This window comes from Sitophilus oryzae, unplaced genomic scaffold, assembly GCF_002938485.1.
Source record: "Sitophilus oryzae breed Bouriz unplaced genomic scaffold, Soryzae_2.0 scaffold_1693_pilon_pilon, whole genome shotgun sequence".
In the NCBI taxonomy this organism is placed as follows: Eukaryota; Metazoa; Arthropoda; class Insecta; order Coleoptera; family Curculionidae; genus Sitophilus; species Sitophilus oryzae.
The window spans coordinates 440,688-456,731 of NW_022146383.1; the positions used below are offsets into that span (position 1 = coordinate 440,688).

General features: G+C 31.2%; 1 protein-coding gene across 2 annotated transcripts; it reads right to left on the reverse strand.

Annotated features, from left to right (window-relative positions):
* Window positions 1–9,220: 9,220 nt before the first annotated feature.
* On the reverse strand, window positions 9,221–11,103 carry LOC115880985 (leucine-rich repeat-containing protein 4B-like). Of its 2 annotated transcripts, none has more exons than XM_030898331.1 (2): window positions 10,914–11,103; window positions 9,221–10,189 (listed from the first exon to the last, which is right to left on the reverse strand). In XM_030898331.1, the coding sequence occupies exon 2, from the start codon at window positions 10,186–10,188 to the stop codon at window positions 9,313–9,315; it is 876 nt and encodes a 291-aa protein (XP_030754191.1). In that variant the 5' UTR covers window position 10,189; window positions 10,914–11,103; the 3' UTR covers window positions 9,221–9,312. The 2 variants fall into 2 exon arrangements, with proteins under 2 accessions (XP_030754191.1, XP_030754192.1); XM_030898332.1 differs by having other exon boundaries at window positions 10,908–11,103.
* Between the last annotated feature and the right edge of the window lie 4,941 nt (window positions 11,104–16,044).

Genomic DNA, 16,044 nt, shown 5'->3' on the forward strand with positions numbered 1-16,044 from the left:
GTTTATTATAAAAAAATATTAAGTAACAGTATAATTATGTTAAAGATAAAATAATATAACGTATACATCGCAATGTACTGAATTATTATCAAATGTATCACTATTCTAAAATAAATAATAATTTAATAAATAATTATTAAAAAATCAGAAATCGTGAAGGATACTGATTGCTCGTAAAGCTGACTGGAATGGAGTAGACCTGAAAAAAAAAATTATACCTTTAGTTAATTGTCAAAAATTACCATGCATTAAATTTAGAGAAAAGTAAAACGTTTCTACAATATGTCCCCGGATTGTCTATACAAGAGAAAAAACTTTTTTATTATCGAAATTTTTAGAAAAATGAATTCTTCATAAAAATTTTTGCTTGTTCTAAAATAGTTAATCCCATTTACACTTTTCCAAATTTCCATACCGTTTTAGAGAAAATAAAAAAAAAGTGAAGATATGGTTAAATTTTTCATTCAACATAAACACACATTGTTGTTAAAGTATCACATTTTTTGATAACTATTATCACCCAGTCCGTAGGATTGAACTAAAAAAATGTGCTTCTTTAACGATTTAAAACAGCAAAAAATATGACGTTAATTAAAATTCTATCAATAGCAATCTATAAAAGAATGAAAACGCAATTATATTACCATAAAAACACGTATTGATTTTTAGGACAAAAAATTTAACTATATTTTCATGTATTTTCATAAATTTTTCTCTAAAACGGTATGAAGATTTGGAAAAGTATAAATAGCATTAACAATTTTAGAATAAGCAAAAATTTCTATGAAAAATGCATTTTTTCAAATGAATAGATTAAAAAAGTTGTTTCTGCTGTAAAGACAATCGAGGGACATACTGTTGACACGTTCGATGACAGAGATAAAAAACTAAATTATTGTTTTTTTATAAATTTGCTGTATTCCGTTAAAAGTGTTGGAACAAGAAAATATTTATTAATTTCAGAAACTATAAAAAAAATTGATCATAAATATTTTAAATGTTTAAGGGACATATTTTTACCCACAATTAACAGTCAACATTAATAAAAATATAAACAATAATTAAATTATTAAAGTAAATTTCAATTTAAAAATACCAAATATATAACTGTTCTTTTCTAAAACTCTTAGATTTTTTTTTAAATAAATGCATACATTAATATTAGTATTTATATCATTTTTTTTTAATTGTGAAATTGGGTATATAAATTTTTTTAATCATTTGAGTACTTAAATTTCCTAAAAGAAATATAGATGTAACATTAAGTTTTGTTTCTTTAATTACTGTGGACAATTTACATCCAAAAGTTTATTATAAAATGAATTTTTATTAATTAAGAAAAATACAGATCAAAATATATCTAATAAAAACCTAAAAAAAAACAATAAATAACTTAAAGAATATCCCAAATGTTCTGAAAATAAATATTAATTTGTTAATATAGTAGTTTTGTGTTACAGGCAAACGAGTAGAATTACATATTAATTGGAATTTTGATACGATACAAATGTAATTAATAAAATGTACGTGATGTTATTAAACAATATAATTATAAACATGAGCTATTATGTTTATATCCAAACTGAAGATATAAAACACAAAAGAATTAAACAAAAAACTGTAAATTCAAGAATATATTTTGATACTAGTACAAAATTGTTAAAAAAGGTTATTCAAAATCAAAATAAAATCTTCATATAACAAGAAATTTAAACAAAATAAAAACGAAATAAACAATCAATTTAAAGTTGACAGTTATTAATAAAATACAACAAAAATTTTAATAATTCAAAAAATAAAATACCTGATTTATCAAAATATTTCCCGGCATGTTCCATTAACCAACTCAAATCCATATAAGCAAACTTTCCTGGTTTCGTTGCCCACTTTGGTCACGGTGGCCTTTATAGTCTCTTCAACGGGAAATGCCAGGTTTCCGTACAGACAAACCGCCATCACGATAAACGCACTCAAAAAAATCACCATCAAACTCATACTTGAACTCATTTTTTTTTCTTGGTGTCTGCCTTTTTTTCTCTCTTGGGCTCCAACTTGACGCTGCGACTTGAAGACGACAACTTCGGGAAGTTAGAAACGTCGTGGTGTCTGGTTGTCGACGGCAACGACAAAAAACAACTGTAAATTTGCCTCTCAATAGAAACCGCGTGCTGCGCTTCGTGAAGATAAATTGCTGTTTTATTAAAGCATTGTTGGCTTAAGGCTCGGCTGGAATATTAAAGACGCCGTTTATCGCACACATGGTAATCAACGTCTTGTTTCAGATACGAGGGAATTACTTATTATATTCGTTATTTCAATAGTTAAAAAATCAAAAATCCAAATCAAAGGCATAATAAACACAATGAAGGCAATACAAAACATATACAATTAACAATTAGATACATACGAATCCTTTTGAAAAAAATTGGAAGGATTGGTGAACAAAATAAAATACGAAACAGACACTGGCAGCAAGAAATTTAAAAATTGTTTTATCATCTAGGTATATTCTTTTTTGACAGTTTATTTTTTGGTTCATCTCAAAAGCTTTATTTTTGTTGGAGATATTGGCTTTTGAAGAAGATTAACATTTTTTCGTAATTTTTACATTAAAATCATGTCTTAGCTTGGTTCTAATCAACAGACCTAGTAAATTGTAGTCATGACGCAGGCCTTCTTGACATAAAATTTGCTTCGTTTAATCTTCTTCTCTCAGTCCGTTCACTTACAACAATTCAATTTATTACAATTTTTTGTTCTTAAAGATAAAGTTATTATAAATCGATCGTCTCGAGTTCTCATATGAAGGTTACTGGATGTCTAGCATATGAACTTGTCTGGAGTAAGCGACTGGACTGTGCTTCGGGCATACGTATATCTGTTAGCGACATAATTTTGATCTCCTATCATCTTTAATTAATACAACTATACCTAGCGGATACAACTTAAAACCATCTATACTAGAGTAACTGCCCAACAGCTCTATCCAAGCTAACTGGACGGCTTGGAAATGACGATCGATGACATTCCCCATATAAACACAGTGATTTTCACTTCATAGCCAACGCTAACGCCGTATTTTTTTCGATCATATTGTATTTTACATATTTTAGATTTTCGATTAAGTTTTGAAATACCCAAAAGTGTGTCTTCAGAAAGGATTAGACAGGAATAAGCCGTATTTTCTTTATTTTTTCATATTATCTATATTATAAGATTCATATTATCCCTGTATATTATGGATTAAAATCTAACAGTATAATTAAAATATCCATGATGTGGCCACTAGATATTTATTACATTTTAACGTGCTTTGTTTTTAAAATATTTAGCTATTTTTGACGATGATAGACAAATTGTTCTTTCAATTATGTTAGACAAATGTTTGTTCAAAAATTACAAAAAACTATTAAAGAATTTATCTTCCTAAAAAGTATAAAACTATATATTAGTACTTAAAAAACTGTAATTCTCTTTTAAATCAATATTTACACAACTTTGTTTCATTAACATTCTTATTCCTGTAATATAAGATGTTAAAATAAAATACTTCTTAAAAATATATTTTTTTTTGATAAGCCTTGTATAATGCAGCCTGACACTATTCCCGAAGCAGAACGATCTTATGAAGCGAATGTTTACAAGTGTGTGAAGTCGACTTTACATTATAAATAATAAATTGTTCTTAATAAGATTTAATAACAAGGAATATTATTTATCAGATGTTCGGGGTCTTAAGGTCATGGGTTCACCTAAATTATCTTTACTATGTGCCATGACAGAAGCTGTCTTCATAGTTATCGCTTTTTTATGATATTTCGGAACCATTCATTAGTTCTTTGCGATAGGAGACGTCCGCATTTCGTATCATTAATATACTGTCCTCTTTTTTTACTCAGAGGGAGACAAAATCAGGAAAGATTCAGTTTTCTCATATTTTTTTCCAGAATGCAACGCAAAACAAATGCAAGGTTATCGATGCAGAGGGAATAACAATACTCAACTGTGATAAAGAATATAATAAATTATTTAAATAAAAGTTCGTATTTACTTAATTACGGAAAAATTGTCATTTTGATAATATAGAAAGATGCGAACGTAATAATGGATAAGCGTTTAGGCTAGTGGCCTCCATCGCTTCGACCTCTTCAGAGATACTCTAAAAAACGTCATCATCATTATGTGCAGCTTTATTTGACTGATAATTATTATGGGAAAGGGAAAAGCCACCCCTGGATATTCTTATTCGTTTTCGACAATTAAAATGTCAAAAGAAAATTGTTCACTCGATTGATAGAGCTATCAATTAAAATTGAATCAGAGAATTACTAAAAAAAGTTGAAACCAAGGCAATCAAATCTCATTCGTGCAACATCGTGTCGATTACAGAATAGTCAGTTACCGATAGTATCTAAACCCTAACTTTTAACACTCATTATTATTTTACTTAATAAATAATGAAATTTCGATATTTTTTTTCTCTCTTTATTGGCTTAAAGTTAACGACTTCTAGAGGTACCTTAGAGTTTTGATAATTGGTGAGTGTGTCAATGTCGAAATTAAAAAAATTAGGGTAGCGATGTAGAATGTAGAATGTAGAATGTAGAATGAGTGGGAGGGGGTTAGTCACCGCGACATTAAAGATCTTTCTTGAGACTCATCATACAGTCTATAACTCATAATATAGAGATTTTCCTGTTGTAGAGGGGGCAGGGGGTATTTCCCATTCTCCTCTGACAACAGATGTTCTTCGGACATCTACCTCCTCCGTGGATATACATCCTTCCACGGTTGGGGTTTGGCTTTCCGTGCCCTTCACAGTTGAGGAGCTTTTCTCCGGCCTCCTGGTCATACGGCTGAGATACCCATAAAGTGGAGGCTGGATGATTTGTCTTCATTTTCTCCACATCTGTAACTTGGTCTCTCCTTAGACCTGACATCGGTGTTGTCCCGAATCTATAATAGAGGATATATCTTTTTTTCTCGATTGCCTCCTTGGTCAATTCCTATTGTGTGGACCTCACCATGGTCGCGAGGTATTTTTTTACATTTTCTGTTTTTGATGGTTTTACATATCTCTTATACTTCTTAACAATAATTACTTTTTGTTGGTGTTTTGCATCTAGCCAGCGCCGTATATTGCATCACTGTTGTTGTAATTTTAAATGCACACATTCGGTTCGACGAAATTCCCCACATAAAACAATAAAACGAAAACAAACAATTTGATTCTGCGAAAGTCTCGGTTACGCTAAACAAATTGTACAGCTGGTATAGATTGTTTATTTTTACTAGATACATATACGTTCTGTTTTGACACATAATTATCGAATTAAATCATCAATGGAAATAAATTTCTTGCAAACGAGCAAAAGTTACAGAGAGACGCGATCGAAATAATCGAGTCTTTGATTTAATTTTGCTATTTAGAGATTTTTTTATTATTTATTTTGATTTATGTATTCGTTGACCCTCAGTACGAATCTTTGAGAAATACCGATAAAAATGTGATAATGTGATAATCATTAGTTGAGCAGCGTTTCAATTAAAAAATATATAATTTTTTTTATAATAATAAGAATAGTAATATATTGCCCTACCAAAATTGAATTTTCAATATTTCATTTAAGAGATGAATATCCTAAAAGTGCATAAAATTTTATGTATTATGAAAATATTTTTAGTTTATTTTAATTACGAATTTTACATTTTCTAAAGGTAGTAGAGTAAAAAAAAAGTAGAGTAAATTCAAAAAAACTAGAGCCTACAAAATGTTATACCGGGTGGTAAATCGGCGTTGGAAACAGAAAATGCAAAGCAAAATCTTAGGTTGACAACTTAAGGTATGTTAACATTTGCCTGGTTTTGCATTGATACCTGTTCGGTTACAATCTAAAATAGATGCAGTTTTTCTTAAATTAGTTAAAATCAGTTTGTTCAAATTTGACACGTGTATTCAGCACACGCAGACCTTTAAAAACTCTATGTACGACTTCGCTGTAAAATCAATAGGTGAGCTAATATTTGAACAGTTTAAAGTTTGAATGGGATTTCCTATGTTTCCAACGCCGTTGCCCCACCCGGTATAAATAATAAACATTATAGTAATAATTTTGTTTCGCATTAAATAATATACCGTTTACCCCCACGTATAAATTACTGAAATCTTAGTTTACAGATTATAAGAACAGAAATGATCGGTCCAATAAAATAACTTGTTTGTTATCAATGAATATTTTGATAAGAGTGAAAATTCGTAATGTAGATTATACCGAACAAAGTATTGAAAGCATTCAGAAGCACAAGAGACTTTTCGAAAAATGATACTGTGCCGAAAGAAACAATTCTTGAGTTTATTGGTCATTTTTTTGGTGATGATTTTTTTTATAAATTCAGTTGAAATGGCTCCGTTCAACAGGCCAAGAAATCTGCGTTCACAGTTAAATTATACTATTATTTCTCCATGTGGTGATGGAGAAATATCACTTAAGGGAATGTGCAGAAGAGTTTACGATGAATATGATAAATAAATTACTGAATCAAAATAAGAGTGCTTTCTCCACTTTAACGGTTGTATATTTTTAGATATAGTTTCTTCTTGTTTTTATTATGTAACATATCTCCCAAATGTAAATATATATTTTATTGTAAATAATATATCTGTTTTATTAGAACTATAATGAATTAGAATTATAATGTGTTAATTATTGAACCCCTCTATTATAAGGATATTAATAGTTACTTTTTAAAAAATATGAAAGTCAGTTATTAAAATTAATGTAATTTTACGCAAAAATATTTATCAGTTGAAAATTAATTTAAACAAAACTTGGTAAATAAGCAACAGAAATGTTTCTAACTCCGCAACATCAAAACTATTAATTAAAATAGATATTTTCAGTTCTCACAGGCAGTAGTTCGGATGTTGCAACAGAATTAACCGGATTAAATTAACTTATCTAAAACAAATTAGAATTCCTGCATTGTGCTAAATAAGCGGATATTATTATTGCAATAGCAATGTTTCTTATTGGGGTATGTTCAGTCTCACGCTTCCTTATACATAAAAGAGAAAAATGTTGTAACAAACGTCCATTCTGGTTTTCTGTGTAGAATATCTGGATGTATCCAGTATTTTCACATAATTTAACGATTAGTTTCTCTACTGCGGCTAAACTTCCGAGATATCCACCGAAAGTAATTCTGGGCATTAAGTTCTACGAACTCGGAGGTTGTTTTCTATTTTGCAAATTTGCGAATTACAGGTGTAGATAGAGGTAGCAGAAAGCCTGCGAATAGGTAAACTTGGAGGAAAACTTAGCGTAAAATGAAACACTGCAAATAAATTTGGCATCTAAACTTTGTTTATGCTTATTTGGCCAAATATTTTAGAGAAAATCTTGTTAAAACTATTGTTTCGATTAAAATTTATTACATTTTGTATTTACATATGTTACAGAGCTAGTATAATAGGCCCAACTTGACTCAATATCCCACTGAATATTGGTTTGCTCAGCCGCTTGGATACGCACCTTTATTTTAATTTCCTGTTATGTCGTCCTATTATTTCCTGCATGTGCCCGAAAGTGAGTTCGATTGATTTCTCGCTCTCATTTCCTGTCAACCCGAAATCTGTTATTCTCCATAATTCAATCACTCGAGATTTTTGACTCTAAATTACTTGTGAGTCAGTATGAAAATATTTAGATAGAAATAGTAATTAAAATATTATACTTATGCACATATTTAAACAATTAATATTATTAATAAATTAATTTACTCTTTACATGATCTGAATTTTAATTAAAAACACAGTCTATTTCTATAATTAAGACAGAGAAAACACTGTATTAATCATTTAAAAAAAGCATCTCTTTTTATCCTTACGGTTGAACCAATAACTTAAAGAGAGTAATCGTCAGGCGTAGTGAACAAGACCAGAAAAGTTTTATATGTTTTTATTAAAGCGTTTTTCCTTTGGCAAAGAAGCTCGCCACCATCTATCACTTTTTAAAAGTCGTAAACTGTGAAATGCGCTCCTCGAATTTTCACCACGCTCTGGAACATCTGTTCGATATTAAAATTTCCCTGACATAAATTATCCGGGCATGACTCTAATCCTAAATTATGACGAGGTGACGGCACCTTGGCACCACCGCCACACCGCTTGCTTGTCCTTATATTTACCGAAGGAAAACATCACAATCCTTGATCCCTTGATATATATTAGGGCCGCCTGACGTTTGTCCCTGCCGTAATAAGAAAATAACGTTATTTTTCAGTGGGATTATCTTAACAGTATATAGCAAAAATTTCCATGTTAATTTCTTTACCAGAAATATTATTGAGATGAAAAATCGTTACTAATATTATAATCGCAAAAGTTTGTATGTATAAATGGATGTTTGTTACTCTTTCACGCAAAAACTACTGAATGGATTTTAATGGAACTTTACCATAATATAGCTTATACATCAGAATAACACATAGACTATAATTTATAAAGGTATTGTGTGAATTGTCCAAAATATAAAGATATTATTGAAGAATAACACACGGTTCGGTTAGTCTGTCAAATAAATATCTTTATTCATAGATTAGCTAGGAAATTTAGTTGAAAAGATTCCAGTAGAATCGACCTAGAACTCTCTTTTTATGATTATATTAAACTAGACAGATGAGTTGGATTGGTATAAAATAATACATATATTTAACATAAAAATAAATTTATATGTCAGCACCTGACAATATAAACCATAAAAAGAAAATACATAAAGGTAATATTTATTTAATCCAGAGCGCCAAAACGAAATATCAATGTTTTCTTGGAACGAAAATGGCACAAAAAAAAAACAAAAAAAGGAAATATCCAATAGAAATCTAAGATGATATAATCTTGCGAAAAACCTGTTCTTCTTTACGACTTCGTACCCTCTGGGGCGTCATAAGTTGTTTATGAGAAGATGAAAACTGAGAATTTTTGTTCTTTTTACCTTGAAGGAAAACGTCGCGTATATTTTTATATCTAAAAAATCGAAATATATATGAAAAATATAAGGAAAATACCAAATATAATTTAATTGATTGATAATTCTGATTAATATTTAATTATCTTTAAAATTATTTGTTTATTTTTGTAAAGATATGTACAGATATCTGAGCACTAAATAAGCTCATCATAAAGTAAATAAAACACTTTGCTTTTACAGCAATTATTATGAAACGAAACAGATTTAATAGTTGTAAAATAAAACACTCACTTATAATTGAAAAGTAGTACAAAATAGAGACACAAATAAAAAAATAATAGATTTATTTGGCAATGCATGTTATTCCTTCAATGTTATTTTTACTCTTCGACACTCCTCGAGTAACTTCGATATTATATCTTTTGAATTTTGACACAATTTGACTCAAAACATCACATTTAAAACTATTTATCGATAACTTGATAGCTGATAATTTCACAGCGCCTTCTTTCAAGTCTTCCACATCTAAATTAGCTAAGTAGTTCGAGCTTAAATCTAACTTAGATAAACTGTTGAAATGTTTAAAGAAATTCCTTTCGATTGACTGAATATTATTGTCGTTTAATTGAAGGGTTTCGAGTTTCTTCAGTGAAGTAAATGTATTTGCTTTGAGTGAACTTATTTGGTTGTTATTTAAATTCAAAATTTGTAAATTAATGAGAGAATTTATTGTTTTTGGTATAACTTTTAAATTATTGAATCCTAGATTTAAATGCTTCAGTTTTGATAGGCTATCGAAAGCTCCGTCTTCAATATTGCTTATTTTATTCATGCCTAGGTCAAGTTTTTCTAAGAGAGGCAGTGTTTTAAAAACTTTGCTACTGATCAATGTGAGCCTGTTGTCATATAGATTGAGCTCCTGGAGAGCGTTAAGTCCTTTAAACGAGTCGTCGTCTAATTTTCGCACTTTGTTGTACTTCACTTGTAAAATCGCCAATTGCGGCAGAAATTTGAAACTGTCGCTCGGTATTAGTTCCAAGTTTCCTTTGGAAATGCTGAGGTATTGTTTGTAGTTGTCAAGGCGTAGAGGTTTGTGCTCTTTGAGGCTGTCCCACGAACAGGTAGTTATGGCTACGCTCGAGGTGCACGTTGCGTTCGATAATTCGGTGAAAAGAGCAATTGTTAGCAGCGCTCGTACGAACCAAAGTTGATTGTTCATTCTAGAAATATAATATAACATATATAGTGTATACAGGGCGGTTCTTTGTGATTTATTTGGATGGATATGGATAGAGAACACGTTTAAAATAAGTTCGAAGATTTCTAATTGTATTAATATGAAAATAATAACATAATATAGGATTAACAACATTTTTTGAGATGTTTTTTAATTATTTTTATTTATTTATTAGTTTTTTTCACCAATAATATGATACATTCTACTTAGAATATTTTTTTAAGGGCTCATAAAACTCTGCTATTAAAAAGTTGTCCACCTTATACAGGGTGTCTCAATATTCCGTAAACATAAAACTACTGCGCATTTTTGAAGTCAAAATAATTGGGCACAATTTACCTTCCAAAATATAAAGAATATTTCCAAAAAAAAATAGGGGGGGTAGATTTCATCCTTCCTGTACTTTTTCTTGATTTTTATGAAAGTTATATGTGAGTCAGTAAATGTTAGAAAAACAAAGACACCCAAAATCTCATTCAAATCGTAATATCGGTTAGTAAAATATCTTAAAAAATGTGTTTACATTTTTAAAATTTGATGCCCTCTAACGAACAAACGAAGCATTTGTTTAGAGGTAAATTGTGTGCAATAAACTTATTTCGATTTCAAAAATACGCAGTAGTTCTATGTCCTCGGAATATTAGAGCACCCTGTATAAGAACACTTGGTTAAAGAAAGATGCGTTGAATCAAGGGACGTACACTCACTCTGTATTCTAAGAAGCACAAAGAGACGACCGACGATTGAACTGTTTATATACAAACCGCGTAAAACAAAACAAAAATAAAATGAATCGAACCAAAACTCAAAATTACATTAAGTTACGTATTCGAACGGGTACTGGTACAACAGTAATTTAGATATTTAGACTGGGATGTGTCCGAGGTTATCGCAATACGGAACAGTTGGCAGTACTGGCTTGATAAGGAAATTGGGCTTCAAGAACGAATCTGCATGATTTTCAAAAAGCGTCTCTTTCAAAATAAATCTATTTTTAGGCCATGACAGCCGCAACATTAGATTTAGAAACAAAAAATCTTCGTTACAATAATTTGAAACAAAAAGAAAAACATTATTATTTTGCTTTTACTAAACCAGGAATATACAGGGTGTTTTAAAAAACATGCGCCACCTCGTGGGGAGACGAGAAAAATAAAATTAATTTTTATATCAACATAGGTCTGATTCTGCTTTTTTTCGTATCATCTTTTTTCGATTTATAAAAAATGAATATTATTTTTACTTTAGGAATCTATCCACAAGAGATGGCACATGTTTTTTGAAACACCCTGTAGAAAGTGCTTACAAAAACATAGCCTCAAAAGTTACAGCTCTGCCTCTCATTTACTATTTGATAAAACCAGTACTAAATTGAGTATCTAACATAAAAGTATCGACATTTTCGTACATTTCTAGTACTGTTTTGTCGAATAAAAAATTATTCTAATTATTTTTTTTTTAAATAAAGTTTCTCCTTCTTAGTTTAAGATGTATGTTTCACTCAGCACAAAAAATAACAAACGAGAGCAGAAAAACAATAAGACTGAGGTGTTTCGGAAAGAAAAAGTTGACACTAAGCAAGAATTATGACGGTCGATGAAGGTAAGACGGGTTCAGGGAAGCTTATCCCGGTGCTGGCAGGATATTAGCCGGCAGTGAGACGATTCCTGCTAAGGCCGAGCGTCCTATAAACAAGCGGCAGCCCCGCAAAAGGATTACCTTGTCGCCGGCTAATAGATAAAGGACAATAATTATTATAAATTGTCGGTAGTTGTCGGAGCGCCGGCCGTGTTGCTGTTGTTGGCCCAAATTCAATTTCAACGTCTTACCTGAGCAAATTCGAAACACGGGAAATTAATTACCAATTTATGGCCGAATTGATTTTGGTTTATATTTATAATAAAATCTTCTACAGCGTGTGCAAAAAACATACCGTGTGTTGCACCGCCGACCTGAACTTAGGAAATCACGTGAGAGATGATAAAAGTTTCATATTTTAGAGCAAAACTAATTTGAGTCATTTTAAAGAGCTCCTTAAAGTAAAGATAATTTTTAATTTTGAATAGTTTGTACGTTTATACGCTTTTGATATACAGGGTGACCCATCGAAAACGTCAATTTGGTTTGTGAGGGGGACAACTTTTGCCCCAAAAATGATTGCAAAATCTTCAACCCTCTAAGCGGGGGTGTCATCTCCCAATTTTTTCAAATGGGAAGGGGGGTCAAGTGGTACCGCAATGAAAAGGACTTTCTATTCTCTATACTTTCCCGTTTCGTTTTTGAAAATCGATCGAGTCAATGAGAAAATATGAAGGATTGAAATTTGAAAAGTTTATTTAAACATTTATCAGAGTAAATGATAAGGATAAATTCCTTGGACCATTTTGCTGCTTTTTCTTATTATTTCTAGATGTTTACGCATTTTTTCACTTGCCACAAGGTTGAACGATCAGATGCGGTAGTTGCTAGATAGCTGTTCTGTGATTTGTGCGTTGAAGTTCTTCTCAATATCGTTAAACTTTTTAGCAACTATGGTGTACTCACTTCCATAAAAAGTGGAAATAATCGAACTTTATTTTAAAAATAATGAATGTATCGGGTTGCGCAGATATTCAATGAAGGCCATCCTGACAAACACCTTTATGGCAAAATTGTTCGCTAGTTAGTAGCAAAATTTCGCGAAACTGGTTCCGTTATGAATAAAAAGAGGCAGAGGAAAAATTCTGTAGTAAATGAAGCTATGGAGGTATTCATATTGGGCCAAGTTGCCATGGAGAGTACGCTGAGTACAATTAGCCAATTGGACCGGCGTGAATCGTACGTGATCGTACGAACTTACGACACTTGTCCAAAGGAAAAAAACACAAGTTCCACCCTTACAAAATTCAGTTGGTACAAGAACTCAACGAAGACGATTTTGATTGTCGCTTGCAATTTTGTGAAACTATGAATGAACGAGTGGCGAATGATAATAATTTCCTATTTAATGTGTGTTTTTCAGATGAGTGTACTTTCTTTTTGAACGGTGTAGTTAATCGGCACAACTGTCGGTTCTGGGCCGAGGACAACCCCAGGGTTTTTCACGAGGTGCACACACAAAACCCTCAGAAATTGAACATGTGGGCTGGTATTTTTGGAAATTCTATTGTGGGTCAGTTTAACGATATTGAGAAGAACTTCAACGTACAAGTCACAGAACATCTATCTAGCAACTACCGCACCTGATCGTTCAACCTTGTGGCAAGTGAAAAAATGCGCAACCATCTAGAAATAAAAAACAGCAAATTGGTCGAAGGAATTTATCCTTATCATTTACTCTGATAAATGTTTAAATAAACTTTTTAAATTTCAATCCTTCATATTTTCTCAACGCCTCGACCGATTTTCAAAAACGAAGCGGGGAAATATAGAGAATAGAAAGCTCTTTTCATTGCGATTTCGTGCCACTTGACCCCCCTACCCATTTGAAAAAACTTGGGGGATGACAGCCCCGCTTAGATAAGTTGTCCCCCTCACAAACAAAATTGACGTGTTTTTGGATTTTTTTAAAGAAGGAATACTCTGGCCGTAATGCCTTGCGGAACGTTTTCTATGGGCCACCCTGTATAAGATATACAAAAATACTAAATTAACCAAAAATTTAAATCCAGCACAACAATCACAAATTATATTACAATATAACAAATTGATTAACATTTTCTTCTACAGGAATCTATCAAGAATATTCTAAATTTTAGACTCATTAAAATCTACAGAGTACGCAGTACTCGCAGTAACTATGCTTCTTCAAAATGCGTCAAGCAGTGGTACGATATTTTTCGGCTATTTCTCTAAGCATTCAACGCAAATATGGTAGATACACTATTGACACCAATAATAATCTAGAAGTCTATTGACACGTCATAATCTAGAAAAAGATTGTAAGGGTCTGAAAAGTAAACAATTCCAAGAAACATTTTCATAGAAATAAAGCACTTTATTAATAATAATACCTTCGTCAAAAAGTAAATTCTTGGGCCGAAAACTCGCCTCTAAATTCTCGTCGACAACTCAAATCAAACTAATTAAAATAAAATTAAAAGTTTTCTGTGTAGAGAGCGCGCAGTTTCGGAATTTGGCGACTCCAAACAACCTGTAAAATATTTAGAGGCCAGCGCTCTGCCTAAAAACCTATTAAGAAAGGGACTAAAGTTAAATAACCCGAAATTAAGGACGCTCTAAGAAATCATGGATAATAAACACTTTATCTGGAGGAGGCCAGAGAGTTCTCGGTTCCAGTTTTTCGGGCAATCAGCGAGGAGCGCCACCAAGGAGCATATTTTGTAATTACCTACAAAATTTTATTCCCTAAGGAAATATAGATTTTTTAAAAATGCAGTTAATCGTCACTAATGTGTTACTTTTATAGGCCAGTGCAAATAATTTTGAATTTGCAAAAATTTTTAGAAAGCTGCGACCATTGAAAATAGTTAGCATTGGTAACCCTTATTAACATACTAAAAGTCCCCATTTGTCCGGTGTGTGCGTCATCAAAAAAAATCGGCCGCCATCTTGAATTTTGGTACTTTTTGGGAAAAAATGTTAATAACTCGAAAACCGTGCGTTATAGCGAAAAACTCCAAGAGATAAAAATTAAAGGAAATAAAAAACTCTATCAGAGTCAATAAAAAATGATTTATTATTCTGACGCAGTGACGTACAAAATTTTTTTGAAAATCGAGCAATTTTTAAAAGGAATCACCGAAATGCAAATTACTAAATTTTTAAGCTTATTAAGAAATAACATGGATATTTAGCATCAATTCAACTAAAATAAAATTCTTGTGATATTTTCAAGAAATAATTAATTGGTAGTTTAATAATATTTCAAAATTAACCAAAATTGTAAAAGCTATTCTTTACTAAATACATATGTACTAATAATGTACGAAAGCAGCCTACACCTTGTCCCGGTCGGGGCTATTTGCACTTAAACCAAGGTCTCTTTGTTACCATTTTGTAAATAACTTGTTTTTAAAAATACATACAGTGACAGTTTGAAAAATTAGGCTACAGGTTGGAAGAAAAAAATAAAATGTAGGACTTGCGAATGTCTTTTTGACATAAATTTCATCTACGATCTTAACACTTTTTCATTATGATAAATACATTATAAACATACCCCTACAAATCGAATAACAATAATTCAAATTATGACCATTTTAATAAAAATGTGTTACCAACTTGTAACCTAACTTTTCAAACTGTCATCTCTAGAAAAAAAATGAAGTTTACAATTTTATTCGATTTGTTCTTCATCGACCGAGATTTGTTTGTTGTCGCAAGAAATACCATTACAGTTACCACACAAGCTTGAACAGGGCATATTGGATTTTAAACATGTTCATAGTTTATTACATCCAGATTTGCAATTACAGTAAATCATTTTCAATACAAATTGTGGTGCCACTGCGTTTGACGTTGTTTTTGGAACTAAGGTATCCGTTTTTTTAGTCCATCCCCATTCTGTTGCCTTTTCCGTTATTTAGCCAATACTGCATTTGTAAATGATATATAATAATGATTTTCAGCTGCGTTAGTTGTTGGAGGTGTAGCTAAATCAAAATTTTTACTAAGTACCTGACGAGATGTAAGGGTTTTATATTTATAATACCTCAACTGATCTGAATCTTTTGCTAGCCTATGTCGATCATATAATAAAAATAAGAATGTATTTCCACTAGCTTCGACAAGCTCAGATTTTTGTGCTGCAGGATCTAAAAAAATTGATGTAATTTGTCGCAGATGAGGATCTTTTTGCAACGTTTTGAGAGTCGCCAGTTTACCTTTTTTAAAGAA

Bases quoted from the DNA above. Each gene is read 5' to 3' on its own strand.
- LOC115880985 (XM_030898331.1), bottom strand. From the start codon at position 10,188: ATGAACAATCAACTTTGGTTCGTACGAGCGCTGCTAACAATTGCTCTT.